The sequence below is a fragment of the Mustela lutreola genome, chromosome 9 (genome assembly GCF_030435805.1).
Source record: "Mustela lutreola isolate mMusLut2 chromosome 9, mMusLut2.pri, whole genome shotgun sequence".
NCBI classification, from domain to species: domain Eukaryota; kingdom Metazoa; phylum Chordata; class Mammalia; order Carnivora; family Mustelidae; genus Mustela; species Mustela lutreola.
In genome coordinates this window covers 94,999,120-95,022,847 of record NC_081298.1, presented here as the reverse complement: position 1 = coordinate 95,022,847, position 23,728 = coordinate 94,999,120, and the positions used below count along the sequence as shown (strand labels likewise).

The 23,728-nt window shown below is 46.9% G+C and overlaps 1 protein-coding gene across 4 annotated transcripts in view; it reads left to right on the top strand.

Annotated features, from left to right (window-relative positions):
• The window catches only part of SFXN5 (sideroflexin 5), a 113,364-nt gene that overhangs the window by 27,534 nt on the left and 62,102 nt on the right, over positions 1-23,728 (top strand). For all 4 annotated transcript variants that reach the window (XM_059188053.1, XM_059188049.1, XM_059188050.1 and 1 more), the window contains exons 4-6: positions 10,916-10,942; positions 11,418-11,472; positions 13,404-13,429. In XM_059188053.1, the coding sequence (XP_059044036.1) occupies positions 10,916-10,942; positions 11,418-11,472; positions 13,404-13,429 (108 nt within the window). The remainder of the gene's footprint in view (positions 1-10,915; positions 10,943-11,417; positions 11,473-13,403; positions 13,430-23,728) is intronic.

Genomic DNA, 23,728 nt, shown 5'->3' with positions numbered 1-23,728 from the left:
TTGTCTCCTCTTCCATTCTTTTGGTAACTCTATGAGGCACTGCCCTTGCCTTCTTCTAGTACCTTTAGGTGCAAAGCCCATGCCGGGGCTCTGGGCTGCCAACGTGACACACACCATTGCCTGGCTCAATGTTTCTGGGGTAGGTGGCTTAGCCATCAGCTCTCCCCAACCCAATTCATTTATGTATTTATTTATGTATTTCCCAATTCATTATGTATTTATGTATTTATGGAGCACCTGCAGGCCAGTTTTGGTGCTGGAGCCTGGGGAGGGAACAAGGAAGAAAGTGGATGAGGTTCTCGCTTCATGGATCCCCAGAATCTAGGCAGTGATTGTGAAAAGCTATGATACTGTGGGAGAGAAGAGGAAGGCGTAACCTGCCCAAACAAGAATATCTGGAGGAGGTACTTGTCTGAGACTTGAGGGATGAGAAGGGGCTGGCCAGGAGAAGTGCTGGGGTAGGAGCTGTGCAGGTGAGGGGACACATCACGAGAAGAGACAGCAAGCCCTTCCAGGGGAGGTCCAGGAGAATGTGCTGGATTGTGGCCTGACCACTTGAAAGGAGGGCAAAGGTGTGAGCTGATGGAGCACCTTGGCCAGACGTCCTTGTGCAGGCCCCTGGGGAGTGATGGGAGACGGGGCAGTGCTGGCTAGGCAGGGTCTGTCTTCAGGCATCTGTGCTGCCTTTAGGAAGGACGGGCCACAACCAGATCATCCCTAAGCACACTGCTTCCTTGTGGGCTGTGGCGTGGGCACTGAGGAGCCTGGGTGGCAGGACCTGAGGTGCCCCTCTCTAGGCCGAAGTAGTGCTCAGACCTCTGCAGTTCCTCTTGGACCTGTCGGGGTGAGTTCAGCCCCCTGGCCCTTCCTCACCAACCTCCCTCTGGCTGAGGTTGTTCTCTTGGGACTCCCTCCAGCCTCCAGAGTTTGGGGAATAAGGCCATGTTTCTCCTCTTTGCTGCCTTCAATAGCTTAAAGTTGCCTGTCCTGTTTCCTGGGCCTCTTTTGTTTTCTGTCCTGAAAGCCCCCATGTGCCTCCAGAGAGCCTGGAGGAGGGGAGGTGGGGTGGGGAGTGGGGATCTTGGCACTAGTCGTGCTTCCCAGTTCTGGCTCCTGTGGGTAATGCCTGCAGCATCCATCTGGCGGCTGGGTAGCCTAGTGCTCTAGGTGTGAGCTGCTGCTCGGCCCCCTGACTAATCAGATCCTCCCTCTCCCCGCTTGCTGGTGCCCCTGGCTCTCCAGAGCAACAGGGATTAGACTCTGTGGACTCAGGTGTCACAAGTCTTCCCTCCCTGGGCCTCCTCTACCAAGCTGCACCCCCTCTGGTCTCCGTAGACAGGAACCAAATAGCTGGGTGACGACACAGAAGCCCAGGGCAGCCCCGGCAGTCTGGAGTTAAGGACGGTTCTCTGTTCCTGGTCCAGGCAGGCTCAGGTCATGAGTCACATCCAGGCCCAGGGTGGCTCTTGATCTCAGCCTGGACAGCGCCTCATCTGCCCCGGGCTCTGTGGCCGCTCAAAGTCCTTTTGTAGGCATGTGGGTCAGAAGCCTGTGGCTGCCTCCCGGTGCCGGTGGGCCTGTGCCCAGAACACAGGCCACACTGGGTCACCTGCCTACTGGTTTGTTATCCAACCGGCCTCTGGTTAGGCCATCTCACCAGCGGGTCTTCCCAAGTGGATCGCTACTCTGTTCACTCCCGATGGCCTTTGTTTGGTCTTCTGTGAGTGGATGGCTGACATCTCCTCCAAAGACTGTTAACTTGTTAAAAGATTGCTATTCCAGTAAAAAATTCGCCCTTAGGATAAAATAAAAGTAAGTATAATTTACTCTTTGGGCTTGACAAGTAGTAATTCTATGTGCTAGGAGCCCCAGTAAAGACCATAGCTATCAGCTGCCCAACTAAACCATAGATGAGAGCCCAGGCAGCTGGACTGGAGTTCTGGATGTTGACTCTGCTGCAGGCACTTTCCATGCCGGGGTGTTGCGGTGATGGTTTGGTGTGGGTGGAGGTATGTGGGGTGAGAAGTCAAAGACTCCCTCACGGTGACAAGCCGCCACTCCCTTGGTGCTGACCAAGTGCTAGGCATTGCACTGAATATGAGTACTTCACATGTATTTCAGTAAATATTCACAGGAACCCTCTTTGGTAGGTGCCTGTATTAACCCCATTTTACAGGTGAGAACACTGAGTCTCCGGGAGCTTACCTTTCTTACCTTAGGTCCCATAGCCAGGTAGATCCAATGCCCATCTTTCACCTGGTACTTGAAGGTGGATTTGGAAGGGAAGGGGTCCTCTGTGGAGTGGCCTGGTAGGTACAAACGCGGGGGGCAGACGAGCTTGGCATTTGGAAGGTCTGGAGCCCAGTTATATCCGTGCGGTTCACACACAGTAGTGCGGGCGCCTGCCTAGCTCCCTGTATGTGAGAGGGGCTCCAGGTGGTGGGCCCGAGGCGGGAGATGAGCACAGCCCGTGGCTGCCCTCCCGCAACCAGCTCCCAGCACAGGCAAGGTGGCCACATAGAGGCGGGCACAAGGGGCTAGTCCAGAGGCTAGACTGTGGGACATTCATGCCAAGGCAGGTAGGAGTCCGGCAGTGAGGGAATCTGGAGAATGCAGGGGTGTGAGGAAGGCCTCAGGGAGGGGACACAAGTGGTTGGTGTAGCATGTAGACAGAGACCCTCTGCAGTGAATGGGACCAGAGGGAGAAGCGGAGTGGAGCAGAGAGAGAGAGATGGGGTCGGGGGAGGGAGAAGAGCAGGGAGACAAGATGAGACCAGAGAGAGGAAGGTGGAGAGGTGGTTGGGAAGTTACAGACTGCAAAAGTGTTGAGAATCAATGTGCTGTGTGGGGCAAGAGGAAGCTTCAGGAAGCTCTTGGGCAAGGGAGTAGCCTGAATGCATCCCGGGGTAATGTCGTTCCAAGGGCCAGGTGGTTGGGGGAAGTAAGTGCCATTAGGGACACCAGCTCGGAAGCTACTGGAGTGGGCAGGAGTGAGCTGAGCAGGTCTCTAGGAGCCCCTGTAGACTTCTGAGTGCGGCTTTTGCCCATTGTTCCACATTCCCCAGGAGCCAGGAACCGGCTTGCCTTATTAAGTGTCTGCTCTGCACCCAGCGTAACCTATTGGTCACCCTAGGGGCCCCACGAAGGGAGGATTCTGCCAGCAACCTGCCAAGGAGAAAGGCCAGCTGGTGTCAGAGATCCTGCAAGTCTCTGCTTCTGGCAGAGCAGAAATGGGGTCAGCTGTATTTGGGCTCTGCTGAAAATAGCAGAGAAAATCCCAGGGAGTCAAAAATACTTGCACCCCGAATCTTCTCTGGGTATCAGCAGGTTTGCCAGAAGCTGGCTGAAAGGAAGGCTTGGCTAACACCTCCCCTTCCTTACCCTGACCTCTTGCTTCCAGCCTCTGGGATCCCGGTCAGAAGTCCACCCCGCTGGGCTAGCCACAGCCCGGCCCTTAGCATTAGCGTAGGCCAGGCCAGGGAGCAGTCATAGCTGAAGCATTTGTAGGATGTGCTGGGTGTTGCATGGGTGGCAACACCTGTGGCTGCATCACTGGGCTGCGGCATTGTGGTGGCCTCCTGAGGGGGAGCCCTGTTCTACCTGGGGCCCGCTGTGTCTTTCCAGTACAGTACCTAGAGTCATCTGTGAACACGTACATTACTGTATTTGCTTCTTGGTTCTAGGGTTTCTCAGCCTTGGTGTGCTATTGGCATCTGGGGCCAGAACATTCTTGGTGGTAGGATGGTTAGCAGCGGCCGTGGTTTTTACCAACTAGATGCCAGGATCCACTCCCTCCCACGTCATGACAACCACACATCGCCAAGGGTCCCCTGAGTGCAAAATCACCCTTCTGTACGAACCACTGCTCCAGAAACTGCGTAGCATTTCTGCTTTCCACTCAAAGTAAAAGCCACAATCCTTAGAAGGGCCAGCAAAGCCCCCATCCCTCTGTGATCTTCTCTCCTACCACTCTTCTCTTATTCAGTCCACGCCAGTCATGCTGGCCTTCTTTGCTATCCCTCATACATGCTGGGCATACCCACTTTTGCCTCAGGACCTTTGCACAGGCTGTTCTGGCTGCCAGAACAGTCTCCCACTGGATAACTGGATAACTCCCTCCCTCCTTCAAGTATTTCCTCCAGTGTTACCTGAATGAAAACTCCCCAGACCACCTTCCCTACTGCTGTACCTCCTCCCTCCTGCCACCACACACACGCCCTCTATCCTTGCCCTGATGCACTTTCCCATGTTTTCTGAAGCACCCACCCTTCCAGTACAATTTGCTTATTATTTTTATTTTTAGTTTATTGTGTGTTGCCCCTAGAATATAAGCTCCAGGAAAGCAGAGATTTTTGGCCTTTTTTGTCTGTTGATGTGTTCTTAGTGCCTAGAGTAGAGCCCAGCACATGATAGGTGCTTAGTAAATATTCCTGTTGAACAAATGCATTTTCTTTAATCTTCAGGAGAACCTTGTAAATAAGTATTCATATCCCCACATTACCAATGAGGAAGTGAAGGTACAAAAGGATTAAGTAAATTGCCCCAGATCACACGGCCAGCAAGTGGGGGATCTGGAATTCAAACCAGGCTTTGACTCCAAGGTCTGTCCTCTTAGAGAAGCTGCATGTGTACAGAAGTGACCGCTGCTGGTCTAGGGGGAAATGTTCTTTCTCCTTTCAGGAATCTGTAGGATTGGGAGGTGGTACCTTCACCCCACATAGACTTGCATATGTACGAATTACCTGGGAGTCATCATGACAACAAAATTAATGGTAAGGAGTAATGGGATTGGCCCAAATGATAAATTAGGAAGTTTTTTTTTTGTTGTTTGTTTTAGGGAGGCATCCTTTGCTTTACAGAAGGATCCCCTTCAGGCTCTGTTTAATTACCTTCTGGAGGTTGTTTTAAATAGGCTCTGTCTCTGCTGCCTTTAGAGGTTTGGAGAAGCAGCTTGGAAGGAGGCAGAGGGGAAGGGGAGTGAGCCAGACTGGGGGCGGTTTCTCCTCCATCTGGGGTCTGGGCGCCGGGGGCATGCCCTGCTCTGCCCCGAGGAGGCAGGGTTTTTCCTTCTGTGGCATGTTTGGGGCCCACCCTCTGGTCCTCCCCTGACCCCTGTGCCGGGGTTCGGGGTTCGAATAGATTTAGAGGGCAACTCTGCTGAGACACTGGCTGCTTCTGAAAGCAGCCAACTTCTGCACTGTTCCAGCAACCCCTCACCCAGACTGCTTCCCCTGCCCCCACTCTGTCCTCATTGCCAAAGCCGAGAAACCAAGCAAGGTCCAAGGTCTCCCGGCCACACCGGTTTGTTGCTACAGCAAATAAGGTTCAAAGGATTGGGGCCATGCATTTTTACGTTCCACCAGAGGTGCAGAGGGCCATGGGCTGAGCCTGGAGGAGACAGGCCATGTGGAGGAATTTGCAAGTTAAAGTGCAGCTGTTTCCCGGGCTGGAGAGAAGGACTCCCTGTCCTGGCTTCTCAGTGTGGCTAGACTGTCCGCTGTGCCTGTTTGTGCTCCCATCAAATGCTTGACCTCCCAGGCTGATCCTTGCTTATAACCTGTGTGCAGGACCGGCTTGTGAAACATCAAGCTAGCAACCAGCTCTCGACTTGTGATTCAGCTGCCATTCCCGCCTCCAGCATCCGACTCATGGGTCCAATGAGTCCCCGGGAAAAGCCTGGACCCAAGGTGTCAGACCCGAGTTCCTTGTCCTGCTCTCTCTACAGGCTGGGTCTGGCCTAGTCACACAGGAAGGGGCCCTTCCTGCCCTCTCTCCTGCCTGCTTAATTAAAAAAAAAAAAAAAAAATCTAAGTCTAAGGTGTGCAGTGGCTCGCACAGGAGACTGTGCACATTAGTAGCTGAACCAAACCCCAAATCCATGACTCGGACTGTTGCCGCCAAGATCAGGTCATGACTGGGAATTTTAGTTTAAAATGAAGATGTCCCTCCCATCTCACTGGCCTCCTGAGGTGGGAGCATTGCTGGATGTCAGGAAAAGAGCCTCAAATGCTATGTTAGCTTTCATTTTTCCTTCTGTCTCTGGAAAGCCCTCCCTGAGAAACCTGGGCAGCGGTTTCCTATAATCCCAAATGGGGCTGCCTTAGTTGGGGTTAGACTAAATGCTGTCATGAAAAGATCTCAAAATGTCCCAGCTCAAGTGAGGTAGAAGTTTCTTTCTCTCCCTTCAAACAGTTCAAGTTCCAGGTAGGCAGAGGGCCCAGCTCCACAGGACCACTCAGGGACCCAGCCTACTTCCAACCTGTTTCTCCCTCATCTCCATGGGCTGTCTTCTCTGCGTGGCCCAGCCTGGGCTGTGGCCACGTACTTGCTCCGGTTCATGGGAAGGGGACAAAAAACATGGTTATAGGGGTGGGGGGGGGGGTTGCTGGGCAGGGAGAGGCCCATCTCATGTGTCCTCAGATGCCACTGGGAGCCTCAGTCGCGTGGCTGAGCCTAACTGCACGGGAGGCCACTGCCCACCACCATTCTATTATTTTGGGAGGAGGAGACACAGATTTTGTTAGACACTTGACAGTCTGTGCCACAGAAGTGACTAAAGAGCTTAGAAGTTGCAGGCCCCATTTCTAGTTTTCTAGTGATGACTCTTAATTTTCCAACAGTCATTTTGAATGGGGAACGTGTGAACAATCTACAGACTTCTAAAGCTGTAAAGCAAGTAGAGGATAAAAGACAAGTTTCCCCGATTGCTCCCTTCCTCTCCCTAGAGTAACCTTTCGTTTCTTCTGTGTCCTGCCAGGGATATCTGCGTCCATTTATCCTTTTCCTTTACATGCTGATGCCAGGATAATGATAAGTTCCGGGAAATTCACTGGAGCATGGTCACAAGTAAAAGTAAAAAGATGGGACACATAAGAGTAAAAGATGGGCCAGCCACAAAAGGGACAGATGCTGTATGGTTCCACTTTCATGAAATAGCTAGAGTGGTCAGATTCACAGAGACAAGAGAGCAGGGAGGTGGGTGCCAGGAGCTGGGGGAGGGAGGAGTAAGGTATAGGACTTCCTGGGTATGGAGTTTCGGGTGGGGGTTCTGGAAAGGTTCTGGAGGTGAATGATGGCTGGCAGTACAAGAAAGTGAATGTACTTAGTGCCTCTGAACTGCCACTTAAATATGATTAAAATGGTAAATGTGCAGTTATGTATATTTTTTCAGAAAAAAAAAAAGATGGAAAATAGCCTCAACGTCCACTCGTAGGATATAGTTTACAATACATTCATTCAAGGTTTCTGTTAGGAAGCTGAGGGCTACTCCCCGCGCTCTGTTGCGGAAAGAACCCTACAAAATATAGATGCCTAAGGGGGAGGGAGGGTGTGCACCGGTGTGCTGACATTTAGAGACGGGTGAAGGCAGCGGTCAAGACTGGGGATTTGGGAACCAGACTGCTTGGCTTCCGAGCCCACTGCTGCTTGGGACTTTGGGCAAGTCAGGTACGTTGTCGGGGCCTCAGCTTCCGTATCTGTGAAGTGGGGGATAGATGAGCCCCCGCCTCCTGGGGGTGTTGAGGAGATTAGATGCGTCAGGAGGTACAAAGCCCTCAGGAGGGGGCCCGACACATCCCGCTTGTGCATTAAATGTTAATGAATGAGTGAGGATGAATACATCTGAGTCTGAGGTCGCGACACCTTGGAGGTGGCTCCGAGCTGTGGTTTCCTCACCTGGCCTATAGGACAGGTTTCCAAGTGTGAGAATCGAATAAGTAAGGGGAAGGAAGGTGCTCAGCCAAATGGAGAAGCATGGAATTAGCCTGTGAAGCCATGTCATTGCCTGTCTCTGTGGCAATGGCCTGTCCTGGGCTTGTGGGTGTCAGGGGGGTCACTGCAGGATGGGGAATGCGTCTGTAGCACTGGGCCTCTGGCCTTGGGGGGTGGAGGGGGCAGTCCTTGAACTTGAGGGGCTTGGTCGTGGTCATGGGTTGCCAGCTCTGTGCCGCTCAGTCGAACTTGGGCAGGTGGGGAACAGGAGGGACTGGCGAGGGACACTAGCCCCCCCACCCCTGGCTGCAAGGAGGAGTTTTGGGGACCCCAGGAGGATGTCGGTTAACCCTCCTCCTCTTCTTGTGCCTCAGACCTGGCAGCCACTCTGGCCTGTCCAGGCATCAGTCTGCCCCAGAGGCCTCTGGAGAGTAGGGAGCACATAAGCCTGGATGCCAGGAGGCCTGAGGGGTCCCATCTCCATCCTGCCACCAGCCCCTAGGACCCTGCTGAGTTACGCAATCTCTTGCAGATGAGTTGGTTTGTCTGAAAATAATCTGTCCATCTCCCTGGCGTGTTGTAGGAATAAGACACTAGAGATGAAACTGCTTTGAAAAATAAGTCCATTAAAAAATATATTGCTCACTTGAATGACTTCTCTGTTTGAGGCTTTCACGAAGCATGTTCTGCAGCCTGAGTATTCTAGATACACACATCTCATCTAAACCTCGGTGTTTGGGTGAGCCAGGCGCTGTGACCAACAGCCCCAGATTTCAGGAACTTACACACTAAGGTCTGTTTCTCTCCTTCACTGTTGCTCGGACACTGGGCTCCTTTCCCCTCATGGCTGTGCTGCCCCGCCAGCCTCCCGTGGATCCTCCACAGGAGGCTGGCCAATGTCACCTCTACCCCCACACGCCAGCACCCCTCATATGAGCCTTCCTGACGGTGAGGGGGGCTGGGGATGCGGGCTTTGCGTGTCCCCAGAGGGAAATGCACCCTGCCGTGGAGCAACCAGTGTGAACCACCAGTGTGGTTCTGCCCTCCTGTTACAAACCTCCATTGTACTGATGGAGACACGGAGGCACACAGGCGAAGTAATTGGCCCAGTGCCACACATCCAGTAAGTGATGTGAACACAGGCCCGCCTGATTTAAATACCTGTTCTTTACACTGTTCTTTGTTGTCTTAGACCCATGTTTGCCGCTCAGGTTGTTCCTCAGAATAATGGGGAATTTTTCCTTCTTTCTCTTTTTCTCTTTCTCTCTCTCCCTCCCTTCCTTCCTTCTTTTCTCCTTCCTCCCTCTCTTTCTTTCTTTTTCTCTTTCTTTCTTTTAGTATTGTATGAGATCTTACATTTTTTTAAAATAAAATTTTAATTTTAGAATAGCTTTAGATTTTCGGTGTGCTCAGCCCTGTGGGAGATGCCAGGGGGGTGGGGGGGACAGCCTTGGAGGACAAGCCCCTCCCTCCAAGGAGCTGGACCCAGAAATGGGAGCTTCGGATCCTAGGTGGGAAATACGAGAGGTCAGGAGTCTGTGCACAGGGCCTGGGGTTGCACCGAAGGTGGTGCTGGGATTGGAGATGCACTGCATAAAGGCACTTCCTGGGCAAAGGGGATCAGCCTTTTATCACTTCATTTTACCTCTTTGCTGTTGCGCTCTGATTTGTTGGTGTCTTTGGTAACAGGATTCTGCATTTGGTTTTTCTCCCTTCTGTCCCCTTTTTCCATACTTAGAATTTTTTAAATTGACCACTTCTAATCTTCATTGGTCTGGAATCGTAAAAAATCAAATATGTTTGTAACATGTCAGGGTAATTAGGCTGCGAATGAAGGGTTTAGGGACTCTGATGGAAGTAAAATGCATAAACGTGAGCTCCTCAATCTTATGCTTCTGTTTCTGCTACCCAGCGGCCTTCTGCTGCTTCATTTATATTCCAGATGACATTGCCACGTAACTGAAGCGTAACTGAACTGTGCTGTTGTTAAAGCCAACTTCAACTGCTGGCCACCTCTTCCCTCTCCCCTCATACCTTCTTGCTCCTTTAAAAATGCACTGCCTTTGGGGTGCCTGGGTGGTTCAGTGGGTTAAGCCTCTGCCTTCTGCCAGGTCTTGATCTCAGGGTCCTGGGATTGAGCTCTGCATCGGGCTCTCTGCTCAGCGGGGAGCCTGCTTCCCCATCTCTTTCACTGCCTACCTCTCTGCCTACTTGTGATCTCTGTCTGTCAAATAAATAAATAAAATCTTTAAAAAAATGCATTGCCTTTGCGTTGCCCACATGCACATTTTTATTTACTATGTTTTCTTGATTCTAAACATTTCATCTTACCACATTTTAACGTCTCTCAAATGGATGAGTCTTAATGGATGGAGGTCTTGGGATGGTTTATAGTTTTCCTTCTCACTGGCACATGACAATACCTCTTAGGATCAGTGATATCTTAGACTCAGTGAGGTTCAGTATTGATATCGTTTGAAGGAATTGGGAATGGCTCTGTCGGTCCAGCCTGTCTCCCACGCCCGTGTGGGAGAGACAACCTCACCGCTCGTTTGAAAGCAGCTTTCTTCCTCTTGCAACCTTCTTACAAGAACCACAACAATAGGGATAATAATACCCACAGCGGTTAGCAGCCATAAAGCACCTACTCTGTGCCGAGCACTGCTCCAGGCACCTTTCCCAGACCTCTTCCGTGATGGTGGAGGCACCACTATTACCCCATTTTGCAGGTGAGGAAATGGAGGCTCAGAGGAAGGAGGGGCAAAGCCAGGAATCTGGGCAGTCCATCCAGCTTTGAAGAACTCATGCTATGATGCTTCTAGTGATTCCGGGAGACAATGGAAGTGTCTTGATTCAAATCAGGGCTTCATACCTGGCTGTACCTTAGAATCAACTAGAACATTGGTGGACGAATTTTTCAAGTAGCTTTACAGCACAGCCAGAGGAGAGAACCCTTGGTTTGCAAGGTCTGCGTGAGATCCCCTGGTTCTGCTGTCCTGGGATGCCTGATGCCACAGCTCCAGGGAAGCCGCCAGGCTTGGGGGTGCCAGGGCAGCCTGAGCCTCTTGTACCCTTTGGGACTAGATCTCTTGGTTAAAAAATGTAGTTTATGAGACTGTCAATTGATACGGGCTTTTAATTTTTGTCCTTTATTTTCTTTTCCTTCTCCCCTCTCCCCCTCTCTCCCATCCTTCCTTCCTTGCAGCTCTGGAGTGCACAGAAAATCAAGCAGGTAATTCTATTTTGGATTTGTTTCCTTCCCTTGGCCTGCTCTGCCCTGGGGATTCACGGTTGTGCCCCATTAGCCAGCCCAGCTGCCTTGCCCTTTCTCCTTCCCCCATAGCCAGGGCCCGAGTTTCTGACTGCTAGAACTCAGGCCCCTTGCCTTTCCCTGGGCCCCTGAGCTCCTTCCCTGTGGGGGCCTTCCACAAAATCTTTACATGCCTACCAAATACCAGGCCCCAGGGACAGAGGATCTGCCAGGTGGACGTAGTCCCACTCCCCTGCATTCAGCTTTGAGTGAGTGTCAGGGAAAGTCCTGTTGGGGGCCCATGTTCTGGTGTTCTCTTGCCTTGAATGGTGGGAAAGGACTCACCGGCCAGTCCTTGGGGAGCTCTCCTTTCCCTCTCTCCTCCCTCTCTTGTCACCCTGTCCACTCCCCTCCCCTCCCCACAGTCACCCTATGCCTTGTTCCCTGCTCTTGCCAGGCTATTCTACACCCAGATACCAATGAGAAGATCTTCATGCCCTTCAGAATGTCAGGTAAGCCCATGGGACCCTTCTGATTCTGCCCAGCCTCAGGTGCTGACCATGGTCCCAGCTCTGGGAGCACCCAGGGGCCGCAGTCCATGGAGGGACGGAACCTGTGACGTGCCGAGCCACGTTTTCCCCTGCATGTTCCCCATGGCTCAACTTTACAGACCTCTGGCCAGGCCTCAGAATCACCTATGGGGCTTTAAAAAAAAAAAAATGTGCCCGTCTTCCTCTTCTGCCTGAGTGGTGGGGGTGGAGCGGAGGCCTCCATGGGGGAAATCGGGTGCCCCCAGCTATTTAGATACTACTTACTTAGCGACAGCCTCAGGGGTGACACTGGAGGTAGAGTTGGGCAGGCCCTGCTTTCTGTGAGTCATTCCTCCCTAACTTTCCCTGTGTATATCGTGCTCTTCCCCTCCAAACCACGCTCCCTTAAAGGTGCTTAATCCCCAGGCTCCCCTCTACTCCAGAATGCTGCGTTGGCACGAATGCCCATCCATGGGAGGTGGATCCCTGTTCTGTGGAGACCGGTGGCGGAGGGGGTGGCATGGGGGAGTGAGCAGAAGATCCCTGCCACCAGAAAGTCCCTGCCCTGGGGTCACGAGATGGAGAGCTCTGTATGCCCAGCTTCATAGTCTAGAGGGCGCTTGCACGCCCTGAGCCCGGGGCCAGCTGTCCATCCTGCCTGTAGTTTCGAGAGGCTCCAGGCCTTGTCCAGAGTCACACAGTGGAGGTCAGCGTCACACCAGAGTGCTGAGGCCTACTCCGTGACATTTCTCAGTGCACTAGGGCACTCTGGCAGGATTGCGGGGAGGGCTGCTGGCTGCTGCCTCAGAAAGTCCTCAGGGGACTAGAGAAAGGGTCTCCCTCGGGGGCTGTTCTCAGCTGGCTCAGTCAGGATCCTCACGCCCAGGGAGCCTGACCTCATGTGGGTGACAGAACACACAAGCACGTGACACCATTGTGCCCACTGAGGCAGTGAGTGCCCCCTGAGCCTCCGTGCTTGGCCGGGAGGGGGTCCCAGGCACCACAGCCTTAAGTGTCTTGTAGCTGTGGCTGTTGGTGCACACAGTCCCTGCACGTGGCCACAACAACCTCTCACCTGGGGCCTGGATTCTCTTTTGTCACATTCCCATCAAACCTTGGATCTGTCTCCAGAGGAATGTGGGCAGCAGAGTGACAGTTCACGAACCCTTGCTTTAGATGACTCAGATAAGCTGTGGTCCCTCCCCCAGCTGACTGACTGCCGTAAGTCAGAGGTCAGGGACCCGAGGCTGCCCAGTGACAGCAGAGTGGGGGCTGTGGAGGGAGCCTCCCACAGCGTGGGGGCAGTGAGCAGTGAGGAAAAGGTGCTCTATCCTGCCCTCCTCAGGGTGTCTGGCCAGGGTACGAGAAAGTTACAGAGGACCTCTGGCATGTAGAGGGTTTGGGTTAGGGTTAAGGAGTTAGAGTTAGGGTTAGTGTGTGGGGAATTCCCTTTCCAGAATTGGTCATGATGCCGGGGAAGTAAAGATGTGTGCTAGAAAGGCAAGGTCAGAGAAAGAGAACATTCCAGAGCCTTTGGAAGCTGTGGAGTGTGTGGAGTGGGTGTGGGCCAGGAATGTCATACCTCATGGGGGAAATCATGGGAGGAACACTGAGTATAGCATGATGACCCGCCAGCAGTGGGCAGCCTGCCCTTGGCAATGGGCCCCTGAGTTTTGGAGGGGAGTGAGAAGTGTCTGGCTAAAGGGGGACAGAGAGAGGGCTGCAGAGGGACACAGGGGAGCCCTCTATCCTGGGGAGGGCTGAGCCAGGAAAAAGTTTGGGGGCTGGAGAAGCCTCATCAGGGCCACCGACGAGAGTAAACCCAGAAGCCTCTTCCAGTGTCTCTGTCGAGTGGTGGGTAGGATGGCGACGGTGGGACCGGAAGACCTGACTCTCTTCTTTCCCCCCTTCAGGTTACATTCCTTTTGGAACGCCAATTGTAAGTATCACCTGCAAAGGGTTTTCTTCTCTAAAACATTTTTTTAATGTATAACTTTACAGCATTGGTCATAAATATTTGAGATATTGATTGAGGATAAATTCCTGGAGGGGAATTATCAGATAAAGTGGCGTTTAAGTCTTTTTCTTTCTCTTGATGCGTATTGTCCAGTTTCTTTCCATAAAGGCGTGCGTGCCCACATGCAGCCAACACAGAGCCTCAAGGTGCATTCTCCCTGCCGGCTACCATCCCGAGTATCGTCACCAGGACTTGCTAGTCACAGGCGAGTTTTCCGAAAAACTTAGGAAGTCAGAAAATAAGCATGCCTTCTGAAACCTAAACTTTAAAAAGAACTCAGAAAGGAGTCAGTATTCTTTTTGCTTAGTTCTGGAATCAGGGTTAGGTTTGTTCTGTTTAAAAAAAAAAAATATATATATATATATATATATATATATATATATATATATATATTAGAGCAAAACTAATATACAGCATGGTAGGGTTTTACAAAGCAAACACAAGTAAGGCTCACTGAGGTAGGGTTAGAGCATTAGCAGCCCTCAGCACCCTCTCCCACAGCCCCCAGTCCCCCAGGGAATCACTTTTCTGACTTCCCCCACTGTGTTCCCGTCCGGCCCGTTACTGACTGTTATGTAAGTGAATCGTCAGGACGTCCCTGTCTGGGTCTGGCTCCCTTCACTCAACATGGTGAGACTCATCCGTGTTGTTGCATGTCGTAGTCATTTCTCATGGCTGATGGGTTCTTAGCCCTGTTGTTACAACTATATCAAAATTTATCCATCCTACTTTGGGTGAACCCTGGGGCTGGTTCCGGTTTGGAGTTCACACAACAAGCAGTGTAGCTTTGAATGTGATTGTACAAGTCTTTTAGAGGCTGTTTCCCCTCATTTCTCCCAGATGATACCACAGGATTAGAGAACCACCGAAGGCAGCTCTCGATCCTAGATCTGTGATCAGGACGGGGGTGTGTGTGAAGTGTTGTGTGGTCTCTTGTGAAGTGAAACATACATTAATATCCAGTGTGAGCCAGTAACTGTGATTTTGGGCATTTACTTCAAGAGAAGGAGTACATAAATGTTAATCGTTGCTTTCTTCCTATTAGCATAAAGTTGAAAAACAAAAGAATGACCAACAGATACTAAAACCATGAGTGAAAATCTAACTGGGAAGAGGGTCGTCACCTAGTTGCAGTATTTCCCATGTATTTCACAGATATCATTCTTTCTATATTTATGGGCAGGCCCTCTCCTGTGAATAAGAGTTTTCCCCCTTCTGCCTCCCCCTTTAATGTTTTTACAATGATCAATATGTTCAGGGCAATTTTTTTGATTCAGTAACAATTTACTTCTGTTATTATTCATGTTGATATACACATTGTGCCAAATGTGACGATTAGGAACCCTTTAGAGCTATTTCTCTGTCCATATGATGTGTCTTCCGTTTCCTCTGAGAACTTCAAAACTTCCTGGCACGAGGTGTGGGTGTTCCAGACCCATCTTGTACTTGCTGAGCCCCAGTCCTGGAATCGTGTGTTTCTCCAAAGCGCTCTCGTTCCGTTTAGGGGAGAATGGTGTTTGGACACCAAGATCTGGATGTGAGGTGCGCTCACCGTTACTGGAGAGTCATTGTTTCTAGGCCCTCTTAGCATTCAGACTTAGGAGATATGACTTCAGAATGATGAGTTCGTGCCAGTAATTCCAGTCCAGCATCTTAGCCGTCTCGCACTCCTCCCATCCCGTATTTCTGTCTCCCTTCTCCCTGAATGAGAATCCAACAACCATATATGTACTCGCTTACCGAGTCTTATACACAGATGAGAGCATTTCAGAATTGCTACATCAGCCCTACCCCCACTAAGTGTATTAACTTGAGATTTCTTTGACGTTCTTAGAATATATCCTACTGAGGGTATACAGAGAATTGTGTTCAAAAGTTATTTGAATTGTGTGTTTCTTCTGTGTGGTTGTTATTTGTTTGATAAACAGTTGGGTTTATTTGTTGTTGGCGTTCAGTTTTAGTTGCTTCCTCCTTCTTATGATTTTTTTTTTTAAGATTTTATTTATTTATTTGAGAGAGAGAGAATGAGAAAGAGAGAGTGCATGAGAAGGAGAGGGTTAGAGGGAGAAGCAGGTTTCCCTCTGAGCAGAGAGCCCAATGTGGGGATCGATCCCAGGACTCCAGGATCATGACCTGAGCCGAAGGCAGTCGCTTAACCAACTGAGCCACCCAGGTGCTCCTGATCTGTTTTTTTTTTGAAACTTGTAAAATATTAACATCATTCAAAAATCAAAGCTACATTAAAAAGGCATGATACAGGGGTGCCTGGGTGGCTCAGTGCATTAAGCCGCTGCCTTCCGCTCAGGTCATGATCTCAGGGTCCTGGGATCGAGTCCCGCATCGGGCTCTCTGCTCAGCGGGGAGCCTGCTTCCTCCTCTCTCTCTGCCTGCCTCTCTGCCTACTTGTGATCTCTGTCAAATAAATAAATAAAATCTTTAAAAAAAAAAAAAAAGCATGATGCAAATTCCATTCCCCTCCTTATCCCTTTTATCTCCTCCCCACCCATCCTCTGTGGGTAAACAATTTTGTCCTTATTTCTTTTTCTAAAAATGAGCAGATGCAAACATATTTCCCCTTTTTTCTTATACAAAAGGTTGCATTCTGCAAGACTCTGTGCACAGTGTTTTTTCCCACTTAATGACATATTCTGGAAATCATGACCCATAAGTTTATAGAGGTCTTCATTCTTTTTTTTTTTTGTTAATAGCTATATGGTAGTCTACTATGTGCAAGTACATAATTGATTCCGCTAATTTCTTGCATATGGAAGTTGAGACTATTTCCACTGTTTTGCTATTATGAAGAATGCCAGAATGGGTAATCCTGGGCATATTGTTTTGATGCTGTTAGAGATATATCTTGAGGGTAAATTTCTAACTTCTGTGAAATGACTAATTAAATAGACATTTCTGGAACCACTGAGCAAGAAAAAAGAAGATGCAAATAAACATATTAGGAAAAAAATGTACAATAACTATAGATACAATAGGAGTTTAAAACAAGAACACACTGAACGATTTGGGGTAATAAATTTGAAGACACATAAGAACAGGACACCTTTCTGAGGAAGTATAGCTTCCCAGAGATCGCCAAGAGGAAATATCGAGTTTGAATAGACTATGAATAGAGAGAAATTAAATCAGTTGTTTAAAATACATGCACCAAAGAACAAACAAACAAACATCACTAATAGACGCCCACAGTCTTCCCGGTGACCACTCTTGGAATAATAGCCAAACTCAATTTTCGTTTAACTCCTAAAAGAGAATTAAAAAGAGGAAATGTGGGGCGCCTGGGTGGCTAATTCGTGAAACGTCTGCCTTCAGCTCAGGTCATGATCCCAGTCTCCTGGGATGAGGCCTGCATGGCGCTCCCTGCTCGGCGGGAAGCCTGCTTCTCTCTCTCCCACTCCCCCTGCTTGGGTTCATTCTCTCTCCCTGTGTCTCGCTCTGTCTTCCTCTTAGGTCATGATCCCAGGAACCTGGGATTGAGCCCCGCACAGGCTCCCGACTCAGCGGAGAGCCTGCTTCTCCCTCTCCCTCTGCCCTGCTTATGTTCCCTCTGTTTCTCTCTCTCAAATAAAGAAATAAAATCTTAAAAAAAAAAAGAAAGAAAGAAAAAGAAGAAATGTCTCCCAATTCATCTATGAGGCACTTTGAGACAAATACCAAAGAAGTAAATTGAAGAAAGAAAAATTATAGGCTAATATCACTTATGAAATTGCATCTAGGAGTCTAAGTGAAATAACAAGTCGAATCCAGCAATGCATTAAAACATGTTCATCACCAAATAATTTTTAACCCACTGAGCCACCCAGGCGCCCCATCACCATCAAATAATTTTTACCAAGAATGGTAATATTAGAGAATGTATTAGTATAGTTCGTCACATTAATGGAAATGGAAGAAGAAATGTGATAATCCTGGTAGATTTAGAAAAATCATTTGTTAAGATAAAACATAACTCCATTTATGACTTTTTTTTAAAAGAGTGGGTTAGATTCAGAAGGGAATTTTGTTAACTCATAGAGGTTTATCAAAAAAATAAAATCCCAATCCCAAAGCAAGCACCGTCCTTAAAGATAAAACAGATAAAGGTAAATTCTTAATGTCTGGAACAGCATAAGAATACCTATTTCCAACATTTTCCTGGGAGACTAAGGATACTAGAGACCAGAACTACTATTTTAGGGGCTCCTAGGTGGCTCAGTGTGTTAAGCTAACTCTGACTTCGGCTCAGGTCATGATCCCAGGGTCCTGAGATGGAGCCCCGCATTGCATCAGACCTTCTGCTCGGCAGGGAGCCTGCTTCCCCCTCTCTCTCTGCCTGCCTCTCTGCCTACTTATGATCTCTCTCTCTCTTTCTCTGTCAAATAAATAAATAAAATCTAAAAAAAAAAAAAAAAGATCTACTATTTTTAAAAGATATCTGGATGTTAGACCAGTATAAAAAAATTTTTGGAGGCCCATGAACCTATAGAAAACATTTAGAACATGATATATTTTTTTAAAAAAGCATTTACAATTGCACTTAAAACTATAACGTATCAGAGCAACATTTCTCAAGGTTTGTCTCCTGAGACAAGGGAAACAAAAGCAAAAATAAACTATTGGGACTACATCAAAATAAGAAGTTTCTGCACAACAAAGAAAATCAACAAAATTAAAAGGCAGCCTACCAGATGGGAGAAGATATTTGCAAATGATACATCCGATAAGGTATTAATATCCAAAATATATAAAATACTTACATGACTCAACACCAGAAACCAAATAATCCATTTAGAACATGGCCAGAGGACCTGAATAGACATTTTTCTAAAGAAGACATGCAGATGGCCAACAGACACATGAAAGGATGCTCGACATCACTCATTCTCAGGGAAATGCAGATCAAAACCACAGTGAGATATCACCTCACACCTGTCAGAATAGCTAGAATCAAAAAGATGAAATAGCAAGTGTTGGCGAGGATGTGGAGAAAGAGGACCCCTCATGCACTGTTGGTGGTAATGTAGACTGGTAAAGCTACTGCAGAAGACAGTGTGGAGGTTCCTCAAAAAGTTAAAAATAGAAGTACCGTATAATCCAGTAATTCTGTTAACCTAAAGAAAATGAAAACACTAATTCAAAAAGATACATGTAGTCCTATGTTTATTGCAGCATTATTTATAATAGCCAAGATACAGAAGCAATTCAAGTGTCCGTCCATAGAAGAATGGGTAAGGAAGATGTGGTGTATGTACATACACACACACACACACACATACATACATGCCATGGAATATATATTTATATATGTGTGTGTGTGTGTGTGTGTGTGTGTGTGTGTGTGTTTGTGTATGGAAAATATGCCATGGAACACATCATGGAACATTACTCAGCCATAAAAAGGATGAGATCTTGCCATTTGTGACAACATAAAGGGACCTTTAGAAAGTATTATGCAAAGTGAAGTAAGTCAGACAGAGAAAGACAAACATCATATGATGTCACTTATATGTGGAATCTAAAAAAACAAAACAAATGAATAGCCAAACAGCAGAAGCAGACCTATAAATATAGAGAACAAACTGATTATTAACCAAAGGAAGGGGGTGGGGGAATGGGCAAAATGGGTGAAGGGGAGTGGGAGATACAGGCTTCCAGTTACCGAATGATTGAGTCCTGGGAGTGAAAGTCACAGTGCAGGGAATGTAGTCAGTGGTGTTGTGATAGTGTCGCGTGGTGACGAATGGTAGCATCTCTCAGTCTGCCTCACTCACGCATGCACAAAGATCCCCGTTTCAGTGAATATTGTCTTGAATTCTACTTCATCTGATATCAATGTTTCCGTTCCTGTTTTGTTTATTCACCTTGTAAATCATTGCCTACACCTTTATATGAGTGACGTTTGATTTCTGTGTCGTTTTATATTCTATGTCTTCTGACAAACTATCGCTGAATTTTACTTCTTTGCCCTAGTGTGAGAAATATGGTCTTTCAATTTTTTTAAAAAAGATTTTATGTATTTATTTGACAGAGAGAGACACAGCAAGAGAGGGAACACAAGCAAGGGAGGTGGGAGAGGGGGAAGAAGGCTTCCCGCTGAGCCGGGAGCCTGATGTGGGGCTCCATCCCGGGACCTGGGATCATGACCTGAGCTGAAGGCAGATGCTTCACGACGGAGCCACCCAGGCACCCCTGGTCTTTAATTTTAATAATAAATGGAACACATTCATATTTGTTCTGCCCCTGGTTATCGTGACCACTTATCCCAGCCTTCGAGTGTTTGGTTGGTTTACTAAGCTTTGCTATCGTTTTCACTTCTTTTCCCGATTTGTGCTGGAGTGATCTTTTCAGTGGTCCTTTGGTTTCTTAAGTGGTTTGATAGGGGAAACATCTGACTTCTCTGTAATTACTATTGATCTGTAGTATTTTACGTACTGGTTCCATTACATTTACCCTATCAATATCAATAATTGAATAATAAATATGACCTTCTCAACCCTCCCCACATACGAAGAGACTTCTAAAAGATTCGTTTACTTATTTGAGAAGGAGAGAGTGTGTGCATGTGAGTTGGGGGAGGCATAGAGGGAGAGAATCTTCAAGCCAACTTCCCTCTGGGTGCAGAGTGCTTCTCAAGGTGCAATCCCATAACCCATGAGAAGCTTAAACGACTGAACCACCCAGATGCCCCAGGAAGAGACTTTTAACATACTGTTTTACTGCACCCTCTACCATTTTACCCATACACACCTGCCAAGATTTTGGAAATAATTTGAAATTTCATCAGATTTTTGAATCCTTGCTTAATTAACACCTGTATGAAACTTCACAATTATTTGGGCTCAGTGTCTGTGTGTGTGTGTGTGTGTGTGTGTGTGTGTGTGTGTGTGTATTCTATGTTTGGCTGGAGCACTTCTTTGAATAATATTCAGAGTGTGTGGGCAATATACTTTTTGAGTCCTTGCATATCTGGAAATGTCTTTTTTCTCTCTCTCATACATGAACAATAGTTGGCCTGATTCTCTTTTCCTTTGTAGGTAAACCTCCCCCACTCCCCTTGGGATCTTTTGGTATTTTTCCTCTTTATCTTTGGAATTCAGAAATATCCTCAGGATTTAAAAAAATCTCCTCTGTATATTTTATAAAATTATACAAGTAATACATGAATATGTTCTTTAGAATTCAAAAATACCACCAAGACTTTTTTAAAGAATATTTTAAAAGTTATACAAGTAATACATGAATATGTTCTCTCAGCTCTAGAATTCAAACAATACCAAAAAAAACATAGAAATTCCCCTGACAAGGCTCAACCCCAAATCTGCTCCCAGAAGTAACCTCTGTTAGAACTTTGGTGTGAACTTTTAGGCTTTTTTCTAGGCATTCGCATACATTTAAACATTCTCTTTTGTTTTGTATTTTTTTTTCCATTAAAAATACAATAGTATGCCTATTTATCTAGAATTACCTTATTACACTTAGCAGTTTGCCTACATAAAGATCTGCTTCATTCCTTCGTTTCTTCCTGCTGAGTAGTATTCTCTCCCCAGTGATGGATTTTGGTTGTTTCTGATTATTTGCTATTAGAAATAACAGTGTTGTGAAAAATCCTTGCGAACTTCTTTTTGCACAAGTATGAAGACTGCTCAGAGACCCATTCTAGAAAGTGAATTTGCTGTGTAAATGGCTGTGCCGTTTACATTTTTGATAGCTATTTTACGTAACATTGGTATTCATATTTTTAGACTTTTCAGTATGCCAACCCATGGGAGAAAGGTAGCATCTCACTATGGTTTTAATTTTTATTTCCCCAAATACCAAAAAGATTATGCTGCTTTTCATCTATTTATTTACCATTTATACTTCCTCTTCTGTGAATTACCTGTTCACATCCTGTCCATTCTTCCATTAGTTGTATTTTCCTAATTGATTTGTAAGAGTTCTTTATATATTTGGATAATAATCCTTTGAAATATACACATTGTAAATCTCTTCTCCCTGCTATTTCCTCTTCACTCTTTGGTGTCTTTGTTGTAGAAAGTTCTAATGTTGATGTTTTTAAATATAATGTTCTTCCCAGGGGTGCCTGCGTGGCTCGGTCCGTTGAGCGTCTGACCCTTCATTTCAGCTCAGATCATTATTTGAGTGTCCCGAGATTGAGCCCCACATTGGGCTCCAAGCTCAGTTCAGAATCTGCTTGGGATTCTCTCTCTCCCCCTCCATGCTCTCTCTCTTTCTGAAATAAATAAATAAGGGACGCCTGGGTGGCTCAGTGGTGTAATCATCTGCTTTCTGCTCAGGTCATGATCCCAGGGTCCTGGGATCAAGCCCCACATTGGGCTCCTTGAGCAGCAGAGAGCCTGCTTCTTCTTCTGCCTGCCACTCCCCCTGCTTGTGCTCTCTCTCTCTCTCTGATAAATAAATAAAATCTTTGCAAAATTAAGTAAAATAAATAAAGAAAATCTGTAAAAAATATATAATGACCTTTCCTTGGATTGGTTTTGAGTCCTGCCCCCCTTTTCACCTCCGTCTCCTTTATTAGAATAAGCAGATTTGTGAGAGTCGCGTCCCGGAACCAGCTCTTGGATGTATTTATCAGTTCTTCTGTTTCCATTTCCTAATTGATTCATTTCTGCTTTTGTTTTTGTAATATCCTTTTCTCTTTTCTTTGGTATGTTTGTGGGATTTTTGTTGTTGTTGTTTTGGTTTGTTTGTTGTTGTTTTTTACTTTTTACCTTGAATGCTTTATTTATTCTCAGTCTTTCTTTCTAATAAAAGTGCTTAGCGGGGCGCCTGGGTGGCTTAGTGGGTTAAAGCCTCTGCCTTCAGCTCAGGTCATGATTCCCAGTGTCCTGGGATTGAGCCCCGGCATCGGGCTCTCTGCTCAGCAAAGAGCCTGCTTCCTCCTCTCTCTCTGCCTGCCTCTCCACCTACTTGTAATCTCTGTCTGTCAAATAAATAAATAAAATATTTTTTAAAAAAGTGCTTAGGGCTGTGAATTTGCTTCTGATTGAATCTAATACCTGGCTTTATTTAATATGTGGTCATATATGGTGATCTGTGTTTTTATTTTCTAAATGAGTTTGGAATTAAAGATTTGAATCCTCTTTAATCAATTAGATAGTCAGAAGAACACATTTTATTTTATTTTTTAAAAAGATTTTATTTATTTAGAGAGTGAGCGAGAGTGGTGGGGGCGGAGTGGGGGGGAGGGAATCTCAAGCAGACTCCCTGCTGAGCACAGAACCTGACATGGGGCTTGATCTCATGGCTCTGAGGTCATGACCTGAGCCAAAATCAAGAGTCAGATGCTTAACTGACGGAGCTACCTAGACGCCCCCAGAAGAACACTTTTTAAATCACAAGTGATTGGCCTTTTAACATGTATTCTTTTCTCATTGTTTTCTACTTTATTGTATTTTGTTATGACCTCTACAATTCTGCCATTTGAGCTGTATTGTGGTTTTCTTTGTAACATATTATACGATTAGATCTGCTGGGATTAGGACCATCTGCAATTAAAAAGTTTAAAATAACAGTGGCTTAAATAAAATAATTTATCACTCTCACACATCAAAGAAGTTTAGAGGCAGGCAGATTCGCATAATGCTACCAGGAACCCCGACTTCCATTTTTCTACACCATTCTCAGTGCTGGCTACCATCATCAGAATCACCTCATAACCCAGTACGTTGTCAGAGTTCCAGCCATCACATCTACATACAGGGAGGAGAAAGATGGGAGGAGTAAAAGGATGTCCTTCCCAACTGAGTCAGTTCCCTTTAAGGAGACTTCTTCAAAGTCTCACACAGAAGTTCTGTTTACCTTTCATGTAGAATCCCCCAACTATAGGGACTATACTATACTATATATATACTAACTATATATATACTATACTATACTATGAATATAGTAAGTATAGTATAGGGACTCCATTACTAAGTAAAAGGGGAAGAATGGTTGATACGTAGGCAAAAAAATATGCCATAATAATTTCAATAAGTATTCTATCAGCACTTGAAAAAGAAAGATACATCACTTAGCAGTATTGTCTCTTTACCAAACCAGAGAAGTTGAATTTGGGGTTCATTTCCCCATAAGAGGCCAAATGGACCCCTTAGTTATGCAATCAATGGCTCTCCTAAACTAGGATGAATCAGCTAACCCAAGGGACACCAGCACTGTCTCTGGCTCACCAGGTGTGATTGATGGCACCCCATCATTTTCTAT